Source organism: Erythrolamprus reginae, chromosome 4 (assembly GCF_031021105.1).
Source record: "Erythrolamprus reginae isolate rEryReg1 chromosome 4, rEryReg1.hap1, whole genome shotgun sequence".
Taxonomy (NCBI): Eukaryota; Metazoa; Chordata; class Lepidosauria; order Squamata; family Dipsadidae; genus Erythrolamprus; species Erythrolamprus reginae.
The window spans coordinates 92,250,983-92,273,521 of NC_091953.1; the positions used below are offsets into that span (position 1 = coordinate 92,250,983).

At 37.5% G+C, this 22,539-nt stretch overlaps 1 protein-coding gene across 1 annotated transcript; it reads right to left on the bottom strand.

The window, feature by feature from the left end:
* Nucleotides 1-1,253: 1,253 nt before the first annotated feature.
* Nucleotides 1,254-10,958, bottom strand: ASMT (acetylserotonin O-methyltransferase). The gene is made up of 8 exons (XM_070751815.1): nt 10,887-10,958; nt 9,637-9,811; nt 7,399-7,528; nt 5,085-5,153; nt 4,423-4,605; nt 3,588-3,730; nt 2,249-2,371; nt 1,254-1,632 (listed from the first exon to the last, which is right to left on the bottom strand). Exons 1-8 carry the CDS (start codon nt 10,956-10,958, stop codon nt 1,421-1,423), a joined length of 1,107 nt encoding a protein of 368 aa, XP_070607916.1. The 3' UTR covers nt 1,254-1,420.
* Nucleotides 10,959-22,539: the final 11,581 nt, after the last annotated feature.

A 22,539-nucleotide genomic window follows, 5' to 3' on the forward strand; every position in this document is an offset into this window, starting at 1 on the left:
CCACTGTAGATAAAAGAAGAAGTAAGAGGGACATGACAACAGTATTCCAGTATTTGAGGGGCTGCCACAAAGAAGAGGGGGTCTACTTATTTTCCAAAGGACCAGAAGACAAGACAAAAAAAAATGGGTGATGGAAACTATTGGTATGTCTCGGTGCAGCTAGGCTACTGACCTTCGACATATGCTGAACAGAGATTAAGGAAGAGTGTGGATGTGTGATACAGCCAATAATGACACAGACTTAGTATGCTGAATAAGTACTATTTACAAATATACACAAAGCAGAAATAATCTACAAACCACACATAGCAAGCACTAAGCAAAAATACACTCTCCCCTCAAGGTAAAGGCAAAAGGTGAATGACCAATCCAGCATCATTTGACAGGAGAGAGTACTAGCGACCTCTTATGGCTAGTCAGCAAAAGTCCTTAAAGTGATATTACAACTGTAAAAGCATAAACTACAATAGGCAGTTTAACAGACATGGCAATCCCAAATAACAGTGTGTACCATGTACTAACAGAAACTAATCAAGTAGAGAAGCAAACTGGAATTAAAGAGAAACTTCCTAACAGTGAAGACAATTAACCAGTGAAACAGCTTGCCTTCAGAAGTTGTAGTTGTTGCATCACTGGAGATTTTTGAGAAAAAGCTGGACAGCCACCTATCTGAAATGTAGGAAAGGGGTTGGACTCGAAGTCCTCCAAGGTCCTTTACAGCTCTATTTTGATATTGATTACAATGTTTCAACCAATTTAAAAAGGGAATTGTGTTCCATAAAATTGATATTAAATTTATAGACATCAAAAGTCTAGTAAAGTTGTGTTTGGGGAGTTCTGAATGTACAATAAATATATTGAATTAATCAAATGCTTTTCTGATTAAACCCCAGACTCAAAGTATTGTTAAATTTACATTTTATTACCAAGTTTTCCCTTACATAAAATGAATCTCACACACCATTATTTAAGAACTAGGCTAGTCTAAAAAGGGGGAAAGATACTTCATTTAGCATTTTTTGATCTTAGTATTCCACTTTTTGTTTCTGAAGTTCTGTTGTTTCTTAAGGGCTGTGTGCAATTTTCCCAACAAAACTTAACATTCCATAACCATCTTTCACCACAATCATATGAAGGAAATTCCAATATTAAATAATATTGATAAACTTCAGAAAATAGCTGAAAATATGCATACTTTCTTTTGCCAAAACTATTAAAAGATAAAAGTAAACCAAAAAAAGCCTGAACAGGTCTCTCTCTCTCTATTCTGATTTTACGCTGTTTGTTAAGTGCATTAATAGTGGAATTTTTTATATTTTTAGATATAATATTATAATTTCTATTCTGTAATGGGATTTAGCTCAATTGTGTTTCATTGTGACCAAGTATATTATCTCACATTGTTTGTATTTATAAACCATTATTTTCTCCCTAAAATGGTATCATAAAGTTTTCCAGATTTCTTAATTTTGATCTCCTTGAAACCACTTGCTGTAAGGAGCTTGCTGTATTCTGCCGCTGACCGCTCTTTGCCTTCGGTGTGAACAAGCATATTTAGCGAATAGAGCTGGCTTTCCAATGGGCCAGATTTATCCTCATTCAGAAGAGTTTCAATTAGTAAAATACCTCCACCTAATGGGAATATTTTAAAAAAACAACGTCAAGTAATATCTTCCCTCATTACAAGTTTATAACTGTAGACAAATTTTCTGCAACAGTTTATTCTACCTGCGAAGATATTTAATGACTGGGAAATACCATACACAAAACAGTGTCACAGGAATATTTTTGACACACTCAATATTAACCGCTCCAAATTGGACAGTAAAAAATACGTCTTTAGTAATAGAGTTGTCGAAGTGTGGAACTCATTACCAGACTCCGTAGTATCTTCTCCCAACACCCAACATTTTATCCTTAGACTATCCACAGTTGACCTCTCCAGATTCCTAAGAGATCAGTAAGGGGCGTGCATAAGTGCACAAGCGTGCCTCCCATCCCCTGTCCTATTGTCTCTCCGATATCTCCGATATCGTATCTACTATCCCTATATCTTTTCTTCTATTCTCTTACTGATATATTTTATTCCTATATCTTAACTTCTATTCTTTCCCTAATATATTTACTCGAGTATATCCTATATAACCTTCATTCTGTATTATTGTGCATTGGACAAAACAAACAAACGTATAAAAATATACAATGTGTAACTGTATAATACACATTCAGGTTTGTATCATGTACATACCAGTTTTGCAAGACTTTTGCACTTTTGTGAGAAGTTGTACACAATTCTCATCTGACCAGTCATGGAGGATCCTTGCTAAAATATACAGTTCAGCTTCTGGAATTGGATCTTTAAAAAAATCTCCTGTTCAAAAAATTTGAAGGGAAAAAAACCCTCATTAATGAATATTAATTTGCAGGACGAAGGTTTCTTCTGCATGTTCCCAGGCTATACAGTTTCAAGTTTCCATTTAGGTCTGCAATACTTGCTGATGCCATCAATCCATCTTGTTTTAGATCTCTCTCATGGATGCTTTTAATCAAGTGAGATCCATTCTATGGCAGGCAGGATTCCCTTGAGTACCATTTGTTGTGGGTCAAGGGAAAGGGAGGGTTTTGCCTTCTCTTTCTCCTTCTCTTTCTGCTCAAGATCCCCATGTACAATTGGTGGGCCACTGTGTGGCACAGAATGGTGGACCCGATGGGCTTTGGCCTGATTCAGCATGGCTCTTCTTATGTTCTTATGTTCTGGTACAAATTCACACACAAGCACACACAAATACACATAAAGACATGGGCTAGAATGTAACTAATTGGAACATCTGCTATGCTTATCTGAAATAACAGTTTTCTCTGTGGAGGAAGTGTCAACCTAAAGCAAAACCACTGTGATTCCCAAGGTTGAATTATCTCTATTTGGCTTTAGAAATGAATGCCCATTTTCTAAATTTTAATGTCCAGAAACAATAATGGTGATTTTTAAAATATTTATTTGTTCAGTGAATTCAGTGAATTCAAATACAGTTGCTTAATTACAGCGAGATGGAAAGTAAAAGGTTCATTTTTAAAAGTAATTTCTAGACCATCAAGGAACCTTGAATCCAAATGTGTGATGGTATGTGGTAATGACCTTGAGAGACAAGAGAAAGACCCGTTGCCTAGGCAACAGTTTTCCTCCTGTCTCCCAAAGTCATTCCCACATCATCATAAAATGCCATATTCAATCTATATGACTGAGGGAAAGGATCTTTTCTGGGTCCCGACTCCATTGAGAAAATACCTCGTGTTGTTTCTCTGCAGAGAAAGGAGATGCTTTGTACACCCTGGAAGTAAAAAGAATGGACTCGGTGTCCATTTCCTGAACCTAGTTAGGAAATAAGCTGCTCTCAGGTTTCCTTCATGGCCCTATATTAGGCACACAAGGTAATAAGAGGCAGTTATTTTAACCTCTGATCTCTGACTCGTGGTCATCAGGACAATTCAGGAGGCAATGCATTCATAAGTCTCCTGACTTTATTATATAGAGAAGGAAGAATTTAGTAAGAAATGCCTTTCCCTTTCTCCAAAATAACTACACCAACCTTCATAAAAATTGATCCGATGTTTCTCTAGAGGTACAAAATGCTTCTTGGCTGTTTGAATTACTTTGGGAAGGTCAAAAATAGTGACTGTACAATCTGGATACAGTGAAACACATTCCTGGGCCAAAGCCCCAGCACCTCCTTTTGAAAGAAAAGAAAATAAATTTTCAACCATCCATAACAAACATTTGTCTCAAATATTTATTTGGGGATCTTGAATGCAACAACTCTTCTGATAGCAGAAGAGCAGTAAGTTATTTGTGATTAGAAGTTCTGTTACGTATGAAGATTTTATGTGTGAATTGTCTCTGTAGTTTTATATTTTAGAGACAGAATTTCAGTTGTTTTTATTGTTTTGAATTTAAGATAATATTGTAATAAATGATGTAAAGGGTGATCAGTACTCTATCTACCTGTGAAAAAATGGTGCTCCATAAAACAGAACATAGCAGAAGGTTGACTCAGCCTTCCACTCTTCTGAGGTGGATAAAATGAGGACCCGGATTGTGGGGGAAATATGCTAGCTCTGTTAAAAAGTGCTATTGCTAACATGTTGTAAGCTGCCCTGGGTCTAAGGAGAAGGGCAGTATAAAAATTGAATTAGATAGATAGATAGATAGATAGATAGATAGATAGATAGATAGATAGATAGATAGATAGATAGATACTAATTTGCTATTTTACAGGAGAAAGTCTATCAGAAATATTGAGTTTATGTTGAATATTTCATTGCTTGCAACTCAGAAATTAGTCAAATTATAAAATCAGCACCCCCTTTTTACTACGTTTATTCAGCCTATCATATACCTAGAAGATAAAATTGTTCCTCAAAAAAAAAAAAGCAAATATTTTATTGTCTGTATTTTTAATCAGGAGGGAAACATTATTAAGGAATTTACCACCAAGGTCACAAATCATAGTGAAAGGGGAGAGATCAAATGCGCCTATAACATCTTTGCCACATAGGCTCCAAATTGCATTCAATCCATACATGAATTTCAGCATTTCTTCTTCTGATCTAGATAGTAAACATCACAAAAGCATTAGCATTACAGAATAGACCACAAGAGCAAATATTATAACATGCATGAACTGATTATTTTAATACTGTCCTTCTAATTAAAGTCTTGGATATGCTTTAATACTCAATGGAAAAACATCTCAGATTAACAATTGGATAGATTTCTTGAGTCTTCTGCCTGTCCTTTTTCAGGTGGAAGAATTTGTATGAATTGATTCTTCTAACCTTTAACACCAATGAATAAGAAAAATGCATGATTTTTCTTAAAAAGACAATACAGCCATGGGTATTTACTTTATTAAAAACTATAAAAACACACTATAAACCAATTTGATGGTTATGCGAGTCTTCGGAGAGGGGCGGCATACAAATCTAATAAATAAATTACATTTTAAATTAACAAGGGGATTTAAAATACATTTTATCTTAGGTAATATTTGCAGTTTTCCTTTTAATGTTATTGTTTGGAGCTTTACCTGTACAGGGCTTCAAAAACAGCTTTCGATGAAATGCCAAATGCTCTCTTGTACTGGTTCTTGCCTTCCCTTGGGGAGAAAAACAACATCTTTGGATGTCTGGCAGCTTTTCAAGAGTCAGTTTAAAATTATGTAGTTCTATTGACCTTCAGAAAAAATTCATGCTGAATGCCGTGCCAGGAATTTTAAAAACAGGGCTATTATATATCATATCCTTGCTTGAAGACAATGGATTGAATGCAAGTGTTTGTGGAGAGCTTTCTATTACACATAGCAATTTGCAGGGTAACATCATTTGAGAATCAGTGATGTGTGTCAGTATGGAAACTACATTGGGGACCACATGGTTGCAGTAGGATGTCTCTGCTTCTTCTGAACCAAGCCATTATCTCTTGTTCATATGAACCTTCTTATGTTTCTCTGGAAGCAAGTTGCATTGTGGACATAAATAGATTTCTTTCCCTGCTCCTCCAGGCAGAGATGAAAACATATATTCATTCTGAAATCTCAAACTGGTTGAATAACCTGATTTAGATATTGCTGGGAAATATTGTTCCCAAACAAAAATAAGGTGAGACTCCTATACACAAGATCATAAGTTGTGCTAATTTCTTGTTTAAGGTGGAAGAAAGTTCTTAGAAAAACAGGTGCCTTTTCCACATGACTGCTGAAAAATAATATTGGCATCTGCCAAGTTTATTCTTAATTAAGCCAAAGGGAATTCTCCCATCACTCACTGAAGCAGGTACTGATGAAGGATATTTCTCTGGGATTTAACAGTAAGAGTTACCTCTGTCAGTCATCTGTTTAGGAGTTGTGGGGAAAACAGGCACAATCTTAGTTTTTATTCTACTCCATCAACAGTTGCTCAAGTTGTTTTCTACAGTACAAGTGTGGTCACAATTCTGTGCATTACTGGATCAAATTCAGACAGCTGAAATATTTATCATGTATCAACACTGCTGCTATGCTCACATAAGGAACCATTGATAAGAAACATGTCGAGGATTCTTTAAATCCTTCTAATATTGCACATAATATACTTCACTGTTCCAAGTGTATAGTCCCAAACAAACACATTTGGGAACAAGATCTATTAAATCTATCAGACCATGCCATATACAGATGGGATTATAAGCAATCACAATATTTTAAGGAAGAGCTTAATCTAAAAAAATCCCACAATCATACAAATGTACCTTTGGCCTTCAAATCATTCCAGTTATGAATTGTGTGCATTACATTTATACCCATCGAAGCTTAAATATATAGCAATTTGTGGCCAGCCACTGAACTTTGCAATGATGAAATCTGAAATCTGCATCTGTGTTGTTTCTGCAAGCTATTACTCTCTCTGGCTCTATGGTGACAAAATTTGCAGCTGCAAAAATATATTATCAAGCCTGCTATATTTCAGAAATTGTCCATCTTTTCATACACACACACACACACAGATATACTACATGCAGCGTAACTCAAGAATGCTCAAACCATGGTATTCTGTACCTTTATAAGAGAAATGCAAATTTTATATTTTATATAAAATTAAAATAAAGCAAACCTTATCTTGTCATATTTCTTAAACTTGATTATGATTTTAGTTTTGATTTTAAAAAATCTGTGTAGTTTCTTTCTATGCTTTCCTATTAACTCTCTCTCCTTCCCTTTCTCTCTCCCCTTCTCCCTCTCTCCCCCCTTCCTCCATATTGAAATTGTAATCCTTCAAAATAACCTTTATCTCATTTCTGTTAACAAAAATAAAACAAAACAAAACAGAGGCACAAATATCAGTAAAGCCATTCATTTCCCATTAAGTCATAGTCAATTACCTTAATTAAGATTTTCTCAGTGATTTTTAACAGGGTTTCCTTGCACCATCATTAAGTTTGTCTTCTAAACTGTTAAGAATATGCTGGTTCCCCCACTTTGAATGTATAGTATTCAACAGAAAGAAGTAGCCTATCATAATTCTATAGCAGTCCTGCCTATGGAGATCCTCAGTCATCCATGTCATGGTTGTCCCAAAGGTGCTTTTTTTCTTTTTTTTTTCTTCAGAAGGCAACTGGAGTTTGTTTTTCCTTGAAGAAATGTCTTCAAGGAAAACAAAGTCCAATTGCCATTTGAAAAAGCATATTTGGCATAGCATTCCTGTGTTAAGAATGAATACTACAGTGGTTTTTTCCTTCAGAAACAACAGTAACTGCATTAATTCAATCTTATTTTTTTTCTGAAGAGAATATTCATACAAATGGGTAGGATCTGTCATTTTTTAATGGAGTTTTGACTGCATAAGATTTCATATTGTCCACCTCACCTTACAGCCTCTGTCAAATACTGCCAGCAAGGATAAATTGTTTTGGAGTAATACATGCAGGTATGGTACTGAGACTTTGGACTTGATTTGGTGAGAAACTGTTCAGAGATTTCAGTGTTGCAATAAAAAGCTAAAAAGAAAATAATGGAAACTTTTATAACACAGGCAAAACTACCATTTTAACAGCAAGAGCAATTTCATCACACATTCTGTTTCAGATTTTTTATTGCATTCTCTCAACGGGGTTTGCTTTGGATCAAATTAACAGGCTGATATACTCATTAAGTGGCTATATTTATGATGGCCTTGATTAAGGTTTTCTTACCTTTGATTGTATAATTATATATGACAATGGAAAATTAGGAACAGTTATGAGTTGTACATGGATCTCTAAAACTGCTGCAAAGTGCAAGACAGAATAGGATCCAAAGTAACACTAAAAAGAAGAAAAATAGACTTCACATTTCTCAGCAGGAAGACTAAATCATATCACTTTGGTCTGCCACAAGTAGGTTTTTTTTCAAACTGATCAATAATTTGATATTTAAGAAACACTGATTTTTGCTTTTATTAAACATTAAGAGAAATAATCTCCATTTCATCTCTCTTTTTTATAGATCTAGATATTGATTCACTTATATACTCTAGATATGGGACAAATTCAGCAATTAGTGACTCCCTACATATTGGTAATCCTCATTTATCTACTGTACATTAACTTTATTTTTATTTTATTTTATTTTTATTTATTTATTATGTCCAATACACAATGAAGGTTATAGAGGATATACTCGTAGTAAAATATATCAGAGAAAGAACAGGAGATATAGGAATAAAATATAGGAATAAAGATATAGGATATAGGAATAAGATATAGGAATAAAATACAGTGGTACCTCTTCTTATGAATGCCTCTACTATTGAACCTTTTGAGATACAAACCTGGTGCTTTTTTAAAAAAAAATTGCCTCTTCTTCCAAACTATTTTCACCTTACGAACCTGAGCCACTGGCCCTGGGATGCCCCACCTCCGGACTTCCGTTGCCAGCTGAAGCGCTCGTTCTTGCATTGCTGGGATTCACCTAAGTCTCCCCTTGTTGGGAAACCTCTCCTCTGGACTTCAGTTGTCAGCTGAAGCACCTGTTCTTGCATTGCTGGGATTCACCTGATGCTCTCCTCGCTGGGATTCCCTTCATTTTTGCTGGCGCTACTTTTAATCCCAGCAAGGGGAGGCTCAGGGAAATCCCAGCAATGCAAGAACGGGTGCTTCGGCTGGCAACGGAAGTCCTGAGGTGGGGTTTCCCAGCGAGGGGAGGCTCAGGGGAATCCCAGCAACTCAAGACTTCGGACTTCCTATTGATTCCTGTGGGGAAAATTGCTTCTTCTTACGAACTTTTGTACTTACGAACCTGGTCATGGAACAAATTAAGTTCGTAAGAAGAGGTACCACTGTATATCAATGAAAGAATAGAGAAAGGATATAGGAATAGAAGAAAAGATATAGGAGATACAGGAGAGACAATAGGACAGGGGACAGAAGACATGGAAATCCCATGTTTAAGCAATGCAGTTGTAAGTTGAAAAAAGCATGTGACCATACCACTTAATGATGGTAGTTCCAGCAGGCCCAGTTGTCATTGCTAAGGAGGACCTCACAATTGCAACTTACTGCTGGCTAACCCATTGCTTTTGCATAATGTGATCATAGCTTGCTGCACTGATTGCCTGGATGATGGTTATGTGACCCCAGGGAAACTATGATGGCTGTTGATACAAGGTCCAGTTGTAGCTGCCACCTGTTCAGCACCATTGCAAATCTGAATAGTTACTGAACTTGAGTGAAGGTAAATTACTTACTAAACAAGTAATTGCTAAACATGGACCATCTGTACTGAAAAGTGCAAATGGCCAAATACACCATCACAAACAATTTTCTCAGGAGAAAGCTAGAGAATGTGGAGACTTCTTATCCCAGAACAGTGTTCTTGAAAGCTACCTCCTTTCCATAAATGACTTTCTTTTCCTATGAATATCCCACGAATATACCCATGAACAGCACCTTGTGGATCCAGTGGATGACTCTTGCATGTTGTTGTCATAGTAGGATGAATGGCTTTTTATAGGGCATCTAAGATTCCCCACTGCAGACTTTGGAACCCATTTAATTAATGAATTTAATTATTGAATGGTAATAGTTTGCCCTTATTATCTAGAACACCTTCAGCATAGCTCTATTACCTCCTTCTTTGCTCACTTCTACTTCTAGGAGCTTCAAACCCACACAGGCATCCAGCAGTCTCTCCATTCCATGAAGACTGCTCCTCAGACGTTCTGCAATGGCTTTGGATGACAACTTTTCTTCTGATTCTTGCAACAGATCAAACACACCCAACTCACAGGCAGTAAACATCACCTCAAAGTGTAAAAAGAAGAAATAATAGCATGAACAGGAAACAGGGACACACTGCTTGCCAGCAACAATTAAATAAAAAAGGCAGGATAATTAAACTCAATGCAGCAAAATACGTCAGACCTTCGATCAGCTCTTAAATTACTGTATATTTGGTGACGGTGGCAAAAGGGATTTTTCTTTGGAGGCCAAGCTTCTTTTGTGATTTTGTTATAGGCCATTAAAAAAGAAATCTTAATATATTAAAACCACCACTGCAAATAAAATATCATTATTTCCCCATACTGAGAAATATTCTTGAAATTGAGCACTGAAATAATCAGTTAGATGTATACCAATATTTTCTTTTATTACACAGTAATTACAAAATGATTTTTTTTAAATCAAACATTAAATATGCTGGATTGAAGAAGTTTTGAAAAGCATATTTTTAAAATAGTCAGGTTTTTCCAAGGTTTTTAAAAACTAAATAAATTCTAGAATTCTGTTACATTATGCATTTCCTCCTTTTTTTTCTGTCTACTTACCCGTGTAATACACTACTTACCCGTGTAATACAAGGGTTGAACACTAAGTAATTCTATTTTCTAGAAATAAGTACAATAAATAAAATAAATAAATAAATAAAAAAGTTGTGGAAAAATCTGTGGTCCTTTTTACAGATAGCTAAGAATTTGGTGTACCTAATCCAAGAGTCAAAACTCTTCATATCAATACAGTTCTGGAAGATATTTTCCATTTGCTTTGTTTTCAGATCTAGTTTCGTGGTTTTCAATTATGCTGATGCTGGTATTTCTTCAAGTGATGTACATTTCCACATTCTATCAATAATTGTTCAATTAAAATAAAATCCATTACATTTATTTATTTATTCGACTTCTATGCTGCCCAATCCCGAAGGACTCAGGACATTAATGAGGGCGGGGGGGAACGTCATGGGTATTCTGTTTTCATTGATTGTATGATCAAATCATCAATTTTATGTTTTTTCTTAAATAACTATTACTACCAACAATTGTGGAGATTAATACATTAATTTAGGTTCTTAAATACATTATTTGTTTTAACTGAACCTTACCTTAGATACTAGAAACCCATTCTGGTACTGAATTAGGATGTGAGGATAATTGAGTTCTTTCGCAGAGCTCATTCTTCTTCGAAGACAAATAAGAGAGATCCTTCCATGCTCTTAGTTTAAATAAGCCTATTCTACCTGTAGTGGATCATTCTGGGTGGCCCAACTGAACTGTCGCTCTACCAATGAGCATGTTTGTTCTGTACTTCCACAAATGTGCTGATGTAGGCTGCTCTCCTAACAACCTAGATTTATTTATCCAATTAAAATAGAGTACTTGGAAATCTCATAGGTCAAGAGTTAAAAGAAAATACTGAATCATCTTAAATGCATAATGGTGGATATAAACATAATCATGCCTAAAGAACGTAAACTTAAATTGAAATTTTAAATGAGACAGGCTTATTCTGACATATGTTGCATTCAGTAGGCTTACTACAATTGTAAGTAAGGCTGTGATTTTTAATTTAATATATGGTTGTCTATTTGGTAAATATATATTTGTTTTATAAACTGCAAAGAACTAGGGATTAAAATCATGCAATTACATTCTGTCTTTTGTTTCATAGAAATATGTCGCAAATATTTTAGTTAACATTTTAAAAATCTACTAACACTAACAGAGATAACTTGGTCATTTGATCAGTAATTGGAACAAATAACATACAGTACACAGGCAATATAAAAACAGAGAACTGAGATGCAAAAGACAGGAGAGGAAGAATGATCAGATGGAAAGGCAATGGAATATTTATTTTATTCTGCAAGTTATCAGTAGAAATCAGACTTAACATAAATCACAATTTTGTTGCAATTTTAAAATATAAACTGCATCATTGATTAAAATCAGATAGAAAATGACAGGAAATTAAAATACTGGTAGCAGCTGCCTCTTGTAGATATAATCAGCTAAAAAGATTTACTAGAATCTTACCTCAAAATAGAAGAGGGTTATATGTTTAACCAATCCCTGTTAAAAGGAGATGTTCCTGAGGATTGGAGAATGGCCAGTGTTGTGCAAGTGGTGTGCCACAAGGGTCTGTTCTGGGTCCTATTATTTATTTATTTATTTAATTAATTAATTAATTTTTATGCCACCCTTCTCCTTAGACTCAGGGCGGCTTACAACATGTTAGCAATAGCACTTTTTAACAGAGCCAGCATATTGCCCCCACAATCTGGGTCCTCATTTTACCCACCTCGGCAGGATGGAAGGCTGAGTCAACCTTGAGCCGCTGATGAGATTTGAACCGCTGACTTTCAGATCTAGAGTCAGCTTCAGTGGCCTGCAGTACAGCACTCTACCTGCTGCGCCACCCCGGCTCATTAAATTTTTAATATGTTTGTGAGTGACATAGGGGAAGGTTTGGTAGGGAAGGTTTACCTATTTGCCGATGACTCTAAAGTGGGCAATAGGATTGATATTCCTGGAGGCGTCTGTAATATGGTAAATGATTTAGCTTTACTAGATAAATGGACAAAGCAATGGAAACTGCAGTTTAATGTTTCCAAATGTAAAATAATGCACTTGGGGAAAAGGAATCCTCAGTCGGAGTATTGTATTGGTAGTTCTGTGTTAGCAAAAACTTCAGAAGAGAAGGATTATGGGGTAGTGATTTCTGACAGTCTCAAAATGGGTGAGCAGTGTGGTCGGGCGGTAGGAAAAGCAAGTAGGATGTTTGGCTGCATAGCTAGAGGTATAACAAGCAGGAAGAGGGAGATTGTGATCCCGCTATATAGAGCACTGGTGAGACCACATTTGGAATACCAGGTTCAGTTCTGGAGACCTCACCTACAAAAAGATATTGACAAAATTGAACGGGTCCAAAGATGGGCTACAAGAATGGTGGAAGGTCTTAAGCATAAAACGTATCAGGAAAGACTTAATGAACTCATTCTGTATAGTCTGGAGGACAGAAGGAAAAGGGGGGACATGATCAAAACATTTAAATATGTCAAAGGGTTAAATAAGGTTCAGGAGGGAAGTGTTTTTAATAGGAAAGTGGACACAAGAACAAGGGAACACAATCTGAAGTTAGTTGGGGGAAAGATCAAAAGCAACATAAGAAAATATAATTTTCCTGAAAGAGTAGTAGATCCTTGGAACAAACTTCCAGCAGACGTGGTTGGTAAATCCACAGTAACTGAATTTAAACATGCCTGGGATAAACATATATCCATCCTAAGATAAAATACAAAAAATAGTATAAGGGCAGACTAGATGGATCATGAGGTCTTTTTCTGATGTCAATCTTCTATGTTTCTATATGTTCCTATAACTAAATTGATTGTGCACATTGCAGATTCTGCACAATCACAGTGTTTTATATAAATGATTAATGATTACTAATTAAAAATGAGATGTATCATCCACCAATAATGTTCACATCCACCAATAATGTTTTAATGTTTGAATTGATGGTTCGTTTTACTTAAATGTCTTTATCTATAATTGTTGTAGAAATTGCATAGGCAAACAGGTAAACAAGCACCTGGCTGTATTCTCCTACAAGTTGTCTCACTTCCTATAGATGCCTGTGGTATTATGTCATAGACACAAATAGTATTGTTACATAGTTAAAATATATAAAGGTCAGTATATTGAAGAGGTATTAAATTTTACAAGATTTTAACTTGAAATAGAATCAACACTACAGGAAGGCCTAATTTTTTATTGTTGTTTACAAAAATAAAATAAAACCAATAATTTAATTTTGAAGATCTGACCTATTTATCTGGATATATATGCCCAGCAAAATGCCTACCTTACTAATATTGCCTAAAAACCCAACCAGACAACAGATGGACTATCCTTCTTAAAGGCATGGAATATAGGACTCAATATTCATAGAATATAGGGCGGGGGAAATATTTACTGATCCCTCACATCCTGGACACAAACTGTTTCAACTCCTACCCTCAACACGTCGCTACAGAGCACTGCACACCAAGACACCATGAGAACACTGCACACCAAGACAACTAGACACAAGAATAGTTTTCCCCCCGAACTTTCTCATTCTACTAAACAAATAATTCCCTCAACACTATCTAAATCTGCACTTCTATTTCTACTAGTTTTTCACATTATTCCTATCATCCTTTTCCTCCCACTTAAGACTGTATGACTGTAACTTATTGCTTGTATCCTAAGATTTTTCATTAATATTGTTTCTTCATTGCTTATTTGAACCCTAAGACAATCATTAAGTGTTGTACCATAAGATTTTTCATTAATATTGTTTCTTCATTGCTTATTTGAACCCTAAGACAATCATTAAGTGTTGTACCATATGATTCTTGACAATGTATCTTTTTCTTTTATGTATGCTGAGAGCATACACACCTTGTGTGTCCAATCACACTTGGCCAATAAAATTCTATTCTATTCTATAAAGGCCTAATGCCAGTCTTTAGGGATTTAAATAGACTTGTTAGTTTAAAATGAAGAATGAAGCCAATGTTAGTGTTCATCAGATTGATTATGCTTAATCAGCTAAGGGAATATAAATCATACAACTTTCTAGCTCTTGGTTGAACAAGGTAAAAGTTCCAAACCTGAGATTGGCAAATAGGTTAAGGTGTCCAGACGTCCCACTTTCTGTGGGACAGTCACACTTTTCAATCATTTGTCTCGCATCCCGCCAGGTTTTCAAAATGTCCCAATTTTGGAATGAAGAGGGGGACAGCCAGCGTCAAGGGGAGAGCAGGAGGAGAGGGACATGTTTCAATTCTGCCTTTCCTCCTCCTCTTCGTTGGTAGCAAGGTCTTTTTCCTGCCCCAACCCCTGCTCCAACTAAGCCACACTGACCGCGGCTTGGTTGGTCAAAGGCAGCACTTGGGGGTGGGGTATAGTGCTCAGGGGTCACCGTAGGAGCTGGTGCTGAGAAGAGCTGAGGAGGCGGCGATGCTGAGCCCTGGAGCAGCCCTTGGGTTCGGACTCTCTTTATATATGCCATCCTGAGGTTTCCCTCCTCCCCTTAACAAGTAAAGAGCATTTATTTTTCTTCTTTGGCTTTTGCGCTGCCTGTGTTTCCTCCCCCCCTCTCTAGGCAAGGGGAGGGGAGGGCCAGCTGGTCAGAGGAAACCTGGCTCCTCTTTGGCCTTTGCCCAACCTCACCCCTATCCCACCTCAGCTGTTCTTGAGAATCTTGAAGCCATCCCCCTTCATCGGCTGGAGCCCTACCTCTCTTCTCCCCGCCCCCTCCGATGTGCCCTGTTGCTCTGTTTGGGTGGCTCCCTGGAGGGAAACTTTCCTGGTCTCTCATAGTTTAACTGCCCCCACTTCGTTTTCAGTGAGGTAAGGAAACGGTGGGGGGGGCAGTGAGAGGACGAGGGTGACGGCCACCAATTTTGCTGAGGCTGAAGACCCATGCGGGGGTGGGTGGGTGGGCGGTGCGGGACATTTCTTTTGTAAGGAGGCAGAAGTCAAAGCCGAAAAGTAGCAGTCTCAGGGCTGGCAACCTTGCAGTAGCTAGAAAGGGAAGGAGTGGAAAACTTGCAGAGAGAGAAAAAAAGAGAGGAGGGAAGAAAAAAAGAAAGAAAGAGGGATGGAGAAAGAAATAGAGAGAATGGGAGGAAAGAGAAAGAGAGAGAAATAGAAAGGGAAGGAAAGAGAGAGAGAGAGGAAGGGGGGAAAGAAGAAAGGAGGGAGAGACAGAAAGAAAGAAAGAAAGAAAGAAAGAAAGAAAGAAAGAGAAAGGGAGAAACGAAGAGAAAGAGAGAGACAGAAAATGGGAAGAAGGAAGGGAGAGAAAGAGTGAGAGGGAGGGAAGGAGGGGGAGAGAGAAATAAGGAGAAATAGAAAGGAAGGGAGAAAGAGAGAAAAAGAGGACGGGAGGGAGAGAAAGAGAGAGAAATAAAGAGAAAGGGAGGGAAGGAGGAAGAAAAAAGAGAGGAAGAGAGAGAAAAAGAGAAAGAAAAAAGAGAGGAAGGCAGAGAAAGAGAAAGAAAGAGGGAGAGAGAAAGAAATAGAAAAGGAGGGAGGAAGAGAGATAGAGAGTGAGAGAGAGGAGAGAGAAAGAACGAGAGGGAGGAAGAGAGAGAGAGAAGAGAGGAAGGAATAGAGAGAAAGAGAGATATGGAGAGAGAAAGAGGAAGGAAGGAAGAGAAAGAAAGAGGGAGGAAGAGAGAGAGAGAGAGAGTAATAGAGAGGAAGGGAGGGAGGAAGAGAGATAGAGAAAAAGAGATTTTTTTTTTTCCATATAGACCAAATTTTTAATCAAGAACCTCTCCACCCCCCAGTCAATGGTGCCCCTCTTTACCAATGTTAAAATCTGGTCACTTTAAAATAGGTATCCATCTTGAACATTTCCGTATCCATCTTGAACATTTCCCGTTCTACAGATGTTGCATAATTGCCATTGAATATTTAACTTAACCCTGCTGTTCTGTTTAGAAAAAATCCCCAATTTTATGTTCCCGGGTCTATTTGACCCGGACTGCAAATTGATCATTTTAGGTACTTATATTTGGTCTTTTTGAAAGCTTTTTTCACCTGGAAACAAGTTTGAACATTTCTGCACACAATGGAATGAAAATTGAACTGAAAAAATTAATCCTTATTGGTTTATTTTGCACATAAATGTGCCTCCCCCCCGTTTTTGTGAAATGTTTTTCAATTTATGGATAGTTTTGCTTGCAAAATGCATTCTATTTTACTGAAGTTGGTGTGGGATTGGTAGCTTGAACATTTCTGCACACAATGATATGAAAATTGAAATGGAAAAAGTAAATCTTATTGGTTTATTTTGCTGATTTAATGCATACCCCCCCCATTTCTGTGAAAGTCTTCACTTTATGGATAGTTTTGTTATCAAAATGCATTCTATTTTACTAAAGTTGGTGTGGGATTTGTAGCTTGAACATTTCTGAACATAATGATATGAAAATTGAACTGGAAAAATTGATGCATATTGGTTTATTTTGCACATAAAGTTATTTCAATTTATATAAAAAATATGCTGTTAATTTCAAACTTACATACTTTTTTTTAGTAAAATGGATTTCTTTCATAAAATTAGTTCTCTGGCTACAATGTGGTTGATTTTCAAAAGGATATTCCAAATATTTCTAGCCAAATATGTATAACAAGTGACAATAATGGCACACAGCAAGGCCGAGGGGGGTGGCCCTTTTGTGGCAAAAATAAACCAATAAGAACCATTTTTTTTAGTTTATTTATATTTTTCTTATGTTCAGGATTGTTCAATTTAGTATATCAAACCTTTTGGGGGAAAATTCCTTAGGGATTTGTAGCCTTATAAAATATAAATTGACACGAAATTCAGAAAGGATGGGGGGAGGGGCTTTTTGATCAAAATAGAAATATAAGTCTCAATTTTTCCAGTTCAATTTTCATATCATTATGTTCATAAATGTTCAAACTAGTTTTCCAGTTGAAAAAGTTTTCTAAAAGACCAAATTCAAGTACCTAAAAAAAGTCATTTTGGTCTGGGTCTATATGACCCGAACAGACTAAACGTGACTGTTTTTTTGCCCAGAAAAAAAAAAAATTCCCCACCCCCACAAATATTTTTTTGATGATCAGCATTGTTAAATTGAGTAAATGAATGCCTAAGATTTTAAAGAATATTTTGGATTTGGAGCATAAAAAAATAAAAAGTGAAAATGGTTGCAAGCAGCCGAGGGGGGGGGGGGGGCTTATTTCTGATGTTAAAAAACCAGTAAGAATCATTTTTTTCAGTTCCTTTATATTTTTCTTATATTCAGAAATGTTCAAGCTACCAATCCCACACCACCTTCAGTAAAATAGAATGCATTTTGCAAGCAAAACTAACCATAAATTGAAAAACATTTCACAAAAATGGGGGGGAGGCACATTTATGTGCAAAATAAACCAACAAGGATTATTTTTTTCAGTTCAATTTTCATTCCAATGTGTGCAGAAATGTTCAGACTACTTTCCAAGTGAAAAAAGCTTTCAAAAAGACCAAACATAAGCACTGCAAATGAAGAGTTTTCGGTCCGGGTCAGGGTGACCCGGGAATAGAAGATGTGTAACTTTCTTTGCCCAGCAAAAACTAAGCCCCCCACCCCCCAAAAAAATTTCTCATAGAGAGAACTCCTGAAATGATGAACAGTCATGAAATTTCAAGTTTCAGATATGCAGGGAAAATTTTTTACAGGGACTCAAACTTGGCTTCGGGTCACATACGACCCGAACAGAACAGCAGGTTAAGGCAGCTCAGAATTTAGTTATGTGGTAACTAGTCTTGCTTGCAAAGTCCCTGTCTCTTATTATTATTAATTTGCTGACAAATAGCTTTTAAAATATACCACTTCTGCAAATTATTTTGTCTTTTTTAAGTTGCCTCTAGAAAAAAATATAAGAGTGTCTTCACAAGCTCAATATCTGCAAACGAGAATTTCTTTTTCATTTACACTTGACGAGAAAGGAAAAAGAAGTTTTGATCTTTGGAAACATATTCCTTTTTTTAAACTAGGAGATGTTAATATCTGCTAATAAATTTGAATCAGTACTCCATCTAAAAGTGTTTTCATCTGGCTAATTAGTGGCAATAGAAGTCTGAATCTGTAAGAATCCTCCAGAGTTGTTTCTCAGCTACGGACATTCATTTTTTGTAAATTTCTGTATTTAAGCTTAGCTGAGCCAAACTGTTTAGAAATAAGTTCCAGGAAATGAATCTCAAACTTACTACTAGCACCTGTTCTCTAATCAGCAATATTTAAATGTAAAAGCCACCTGGAAAAAAAACATGACTGAGCCAAGCTGAGGTATGAGTTTTAAAGTATATGTGGATTTGAAAAGCAAATCCAGTACTGTACTATAATTACTATACAGTGATCCCTCTATTATCGCGAGGGTTCCGTTCCAAGACCCCTCGCGATAATCGATTTTTCGCAATGTAGGGTTGCGGAAGTAAAAACACCATCTGCGCATGCGCGCCCTTTTTTTCTATGGCCGCGCATGCGTAGATGGTGGAGTTTGCGTTCCCCGCCGCCCACGCAAAGGGGAAACCCGATTCGGCTCCTCGCTGCTGCTGCGCTACTGAGCAGATCAGCTGCTGGGCGGCCGAAGGAACCTTCCCTGGGTCTTCCCGGCCGCCCACGCAAAGGGGAAACCCCGGCTCCTCGCTGATGCCCGCCGCTCGCCCGCCCGCCAGCAAGAGGGGGAAGACCCAGGGAAGGTTCCTTCGGCCGCCCAGCAGCTGATCTGCTCGGCGCAGCAGCAGCGAGCAGACGAAGATTGGGGTTTCCCAGCCGCCCACGCAAAGGGGAAACCCCGGCTCCTCGCTGATGCCCCCGCTCGCCCGCCCGCCGCCCGCCAGCAAGAGGGGGAGAGATAGAGAAAGAGAGAGAAGGAAAGAAAGAGATGAGAGAGGGAGGAAGAGAGTGTGAGAGAGAAAGAAGCAAGATAAAGAGAGAGAGAAAGATGAGAAAGGAAGGGAGTGACGTCATCGGTGGAAAAATCGCGATATAGCGTTTCGCGAAGACCGAGATCGCGAAACTCGAGGGATCACTGTATTGCTCTTTACAAACAATATAAACCAATATATTTACAAGAAAAAAGGATTAGAAAAGGCAAGATGTATGTTGAAATTTAAAAGTACCAAAACAATATTTTCTGTATTTCATGTAAATATCCTATTTATAGGTTTTGAACCAGCAGAAAAAAAGCATACTACTGATTCCATTTGCTAGAGCGCTACATTTGCCCAACCCCAGAAGGCAGATTTTCTCTGCTATGTTGCCTATCTTACAGATCATTCTCTCCCCGCCCCCCGATTCCTCCCTCCAAAGTGTGGCTGGCTCTATCCCTGTTGGTCTTCTGGAAGTTCTCCAAGGACCTTGTAATTACATCAGTCCTGGGAGTATGCTCCATTGTTATTAACATCTGTTGTTCTCCATTTGTCTTTGCGGTGTTGTATTTTTTGTAATACAGATAGTCCTCAACTTACAACCACAATTGAGTCCAAAATTTCTGTTGCCCAGTGAGATATTTGCCAAACGAGCTTTGCCATATTTTACAATCTTTCTTGCCATCTTTAAGTGAATCACTGTGGTTGAAGTAACACAGTTGTTACATGAATCTAGCTTCCCCATTGACTTTACTACATCAATTAGCTTTGTAGAATTGTTTTACACAGTAGATAACACTGGAATTCTGATGTTTCATGGAAATTTCCTTCATTTCTCTGGGATTAGGTATTCAAAGTTGCACTTGTATTAATAACACTTTTTGAAAGCCAGATAAGAAAATGAAAGAAAAGTCTTTCTACTACATAATAGTTAATTCACTGGAGGTTATTTAGGTCAGAAATTAGTAAGAAAGCTTGAACAGATTAAAAAATTAATCCTTTTAAAATAAAAAAAGAGTAGTGATATTGTTGCCAGGAGTAGCTACATTTTGAAATACAGTATGTATGGATATTTGATTTGAAGCAGCAGCACGAGTGTAATATTGAATAAAATTTTAGGACACACTTTAACTATTGAAAAGTATATTTACAAATTAGGCAATAAGCTGCAGCCACTCATGTTTTCATTTTCTAACAGAAGTTGGTGCTTAGCTCTCCCACTTAATTTTAGAAATTAGATATCTTTAAAATAGTAAGTTGATTAGTGCAGAGATCTTGGTTGGCCTAAGAAAACTATCTGTAGGTGCACTGCTACCAACCGACAATAGGCTTTCTACCTTATAAAATTCTGGCCTATTTAAAAGAAACTGTAGGAATTATTGGAAAGAGAAGGAAGTTATTATTAGATAAAAATCTGCAATTTGTGGGCTAAGGAAAGTAATTAACCATCACAAGACAGAAGTAGGAAATGCAACCTACGAGCCATATGGGATGAGTTTATTCCCATGGCTATCACAGCATTAGAACGGCATTATGGCATAGAATCATAGGGCTAGAAGGGACCTTGGAGGACTTCTAGTCCAATCCCCTGCTCAAGGTAAGAGGCATTATACCATCCCAGTCAAATGGTTGTACAGTCTATTCTGAACCCAACCCCCCCCCCCAATGGAACATCCGCAACTTCAAAAGGCTAGCTATTCTATTGACTAATTGTTGTCAGTATCATGAAATCTCTCCCGAATTCTAGGTTAGATCTCTTTAATAAACTTCCACCCATTACTTCTCCTGCCCTCTGGTACTTTGGGTCAGTCTTCCCTTCTCTGTGATAGCTGTAGTGAGAGACAGCTATCCTATCACCCCTAATCATGAGGTGGGCTGGCTCAGTGGCTTAATGTTGTTGGAGATGGTTTCTGCTCCAGCAGATTGAGCCCAAGCATTGTGTGTCGTCAGCTCCTGTCACTTAGTTCAGCTTCCGTCCACCTAATAGTTTGAAAATATGTCAGGGTGTCTAGGGAGAAAGCATTTTGAAATTACCTGATATTTCCCTGACATTTCCCTGTAACTTGCAATCTAGTTAAGGCACGGCCGTAGATGACGTCATACCAAACGGCTAAGTCATGGAGAAATATCAGTAGCTGAGGAAGCAAATTGTTGCCAGTTATGCTCATTTTTGCTTGACTCTGCCAGGCAGCGCAATCCATTTTTAAAAACCATTTTTCCAAATGTTAAACATTTTAAGTTTATTTTTTTCATGAATTCCCTGATAACTCCGATTTCTCTGTTTTCCAGGTTTGCCGGACACCCTCTATGTTCTATGCAATTAGATGAGATAGGTACCTCTTTGGTGGGATCATGAGCTGGTGCTCTGTGCAGGCAGTCAGAATCCTGCCATCTGAATCTTCCCAGGTGCAACGCTCATTTGCAAGATGGCTCTTGAGGAAGAAGGCCTGAGTGACAATGCAGGAAGAGCCACTCTTTTCTTTCTGGTACGAAGTCAGCTCACCCTCTTATGACGCACCATGGGAAGCACACAAGCATTTTCTACAAAAGCTGGTACCTTAGCAGTCAAACTATTACTCTGCAACTGCAATGTAGTCTCCCAGTTAATTAACACTGCTATATGCTAACAACAATCGATGTAGAGCCAGGGTGGTGCAGCAGGTAGAGTGCAGTACTGTAGGCCACTGAAGCTGACTGTAGATCTGTAGGTCAGCGGTTCAAATCTCATCACCGGCTCAAGGTTGACTCAGCCTTCCATCCTTCCGAGGTGGGTAAAATGAGGACCCGGATTGTGGGGGCAATATGCTGACTCTGTTAAAAAGTGCTATTGCTAACATGTTGTAAGCCGCCCTGAGTCTAGGTAGAAGGGCGGCATAAAAATTGAATAAATAAATAAATAAACCCTAAACCTTTTCTTCAATAGACATACCTAGTTCCCTCAACTGTTCGTCACACAATTTTAGCCTTCAGAACCTTTATTGATCAGATCCATTTTTTTCTTTGGAAGTCTCAGACACTTTATTTCTTGTCACTGGTAAACGTGATGAAGTCCTTTCTTCAGATGTCTGTGAGCTTACTTCCTGGGGGAGGATATGATATCGATTGCTCAATTCTAATGAAGGCAGGAGATATTTTCTCATATTTTGGGGGGTCTTTGTGACATGATGCCATTGCCCTTGCCTTTCCTCTTCATATTCATTGATGTGTTCTTTAAATAGAAACCTCTGATTTTAATAGGAGTTTTCAGTTCTGAGTTCTTAGAATGTGCTGCCAAATGGCTGATTTTCAGCAGGCCACTTAATTCCTGCAGAATT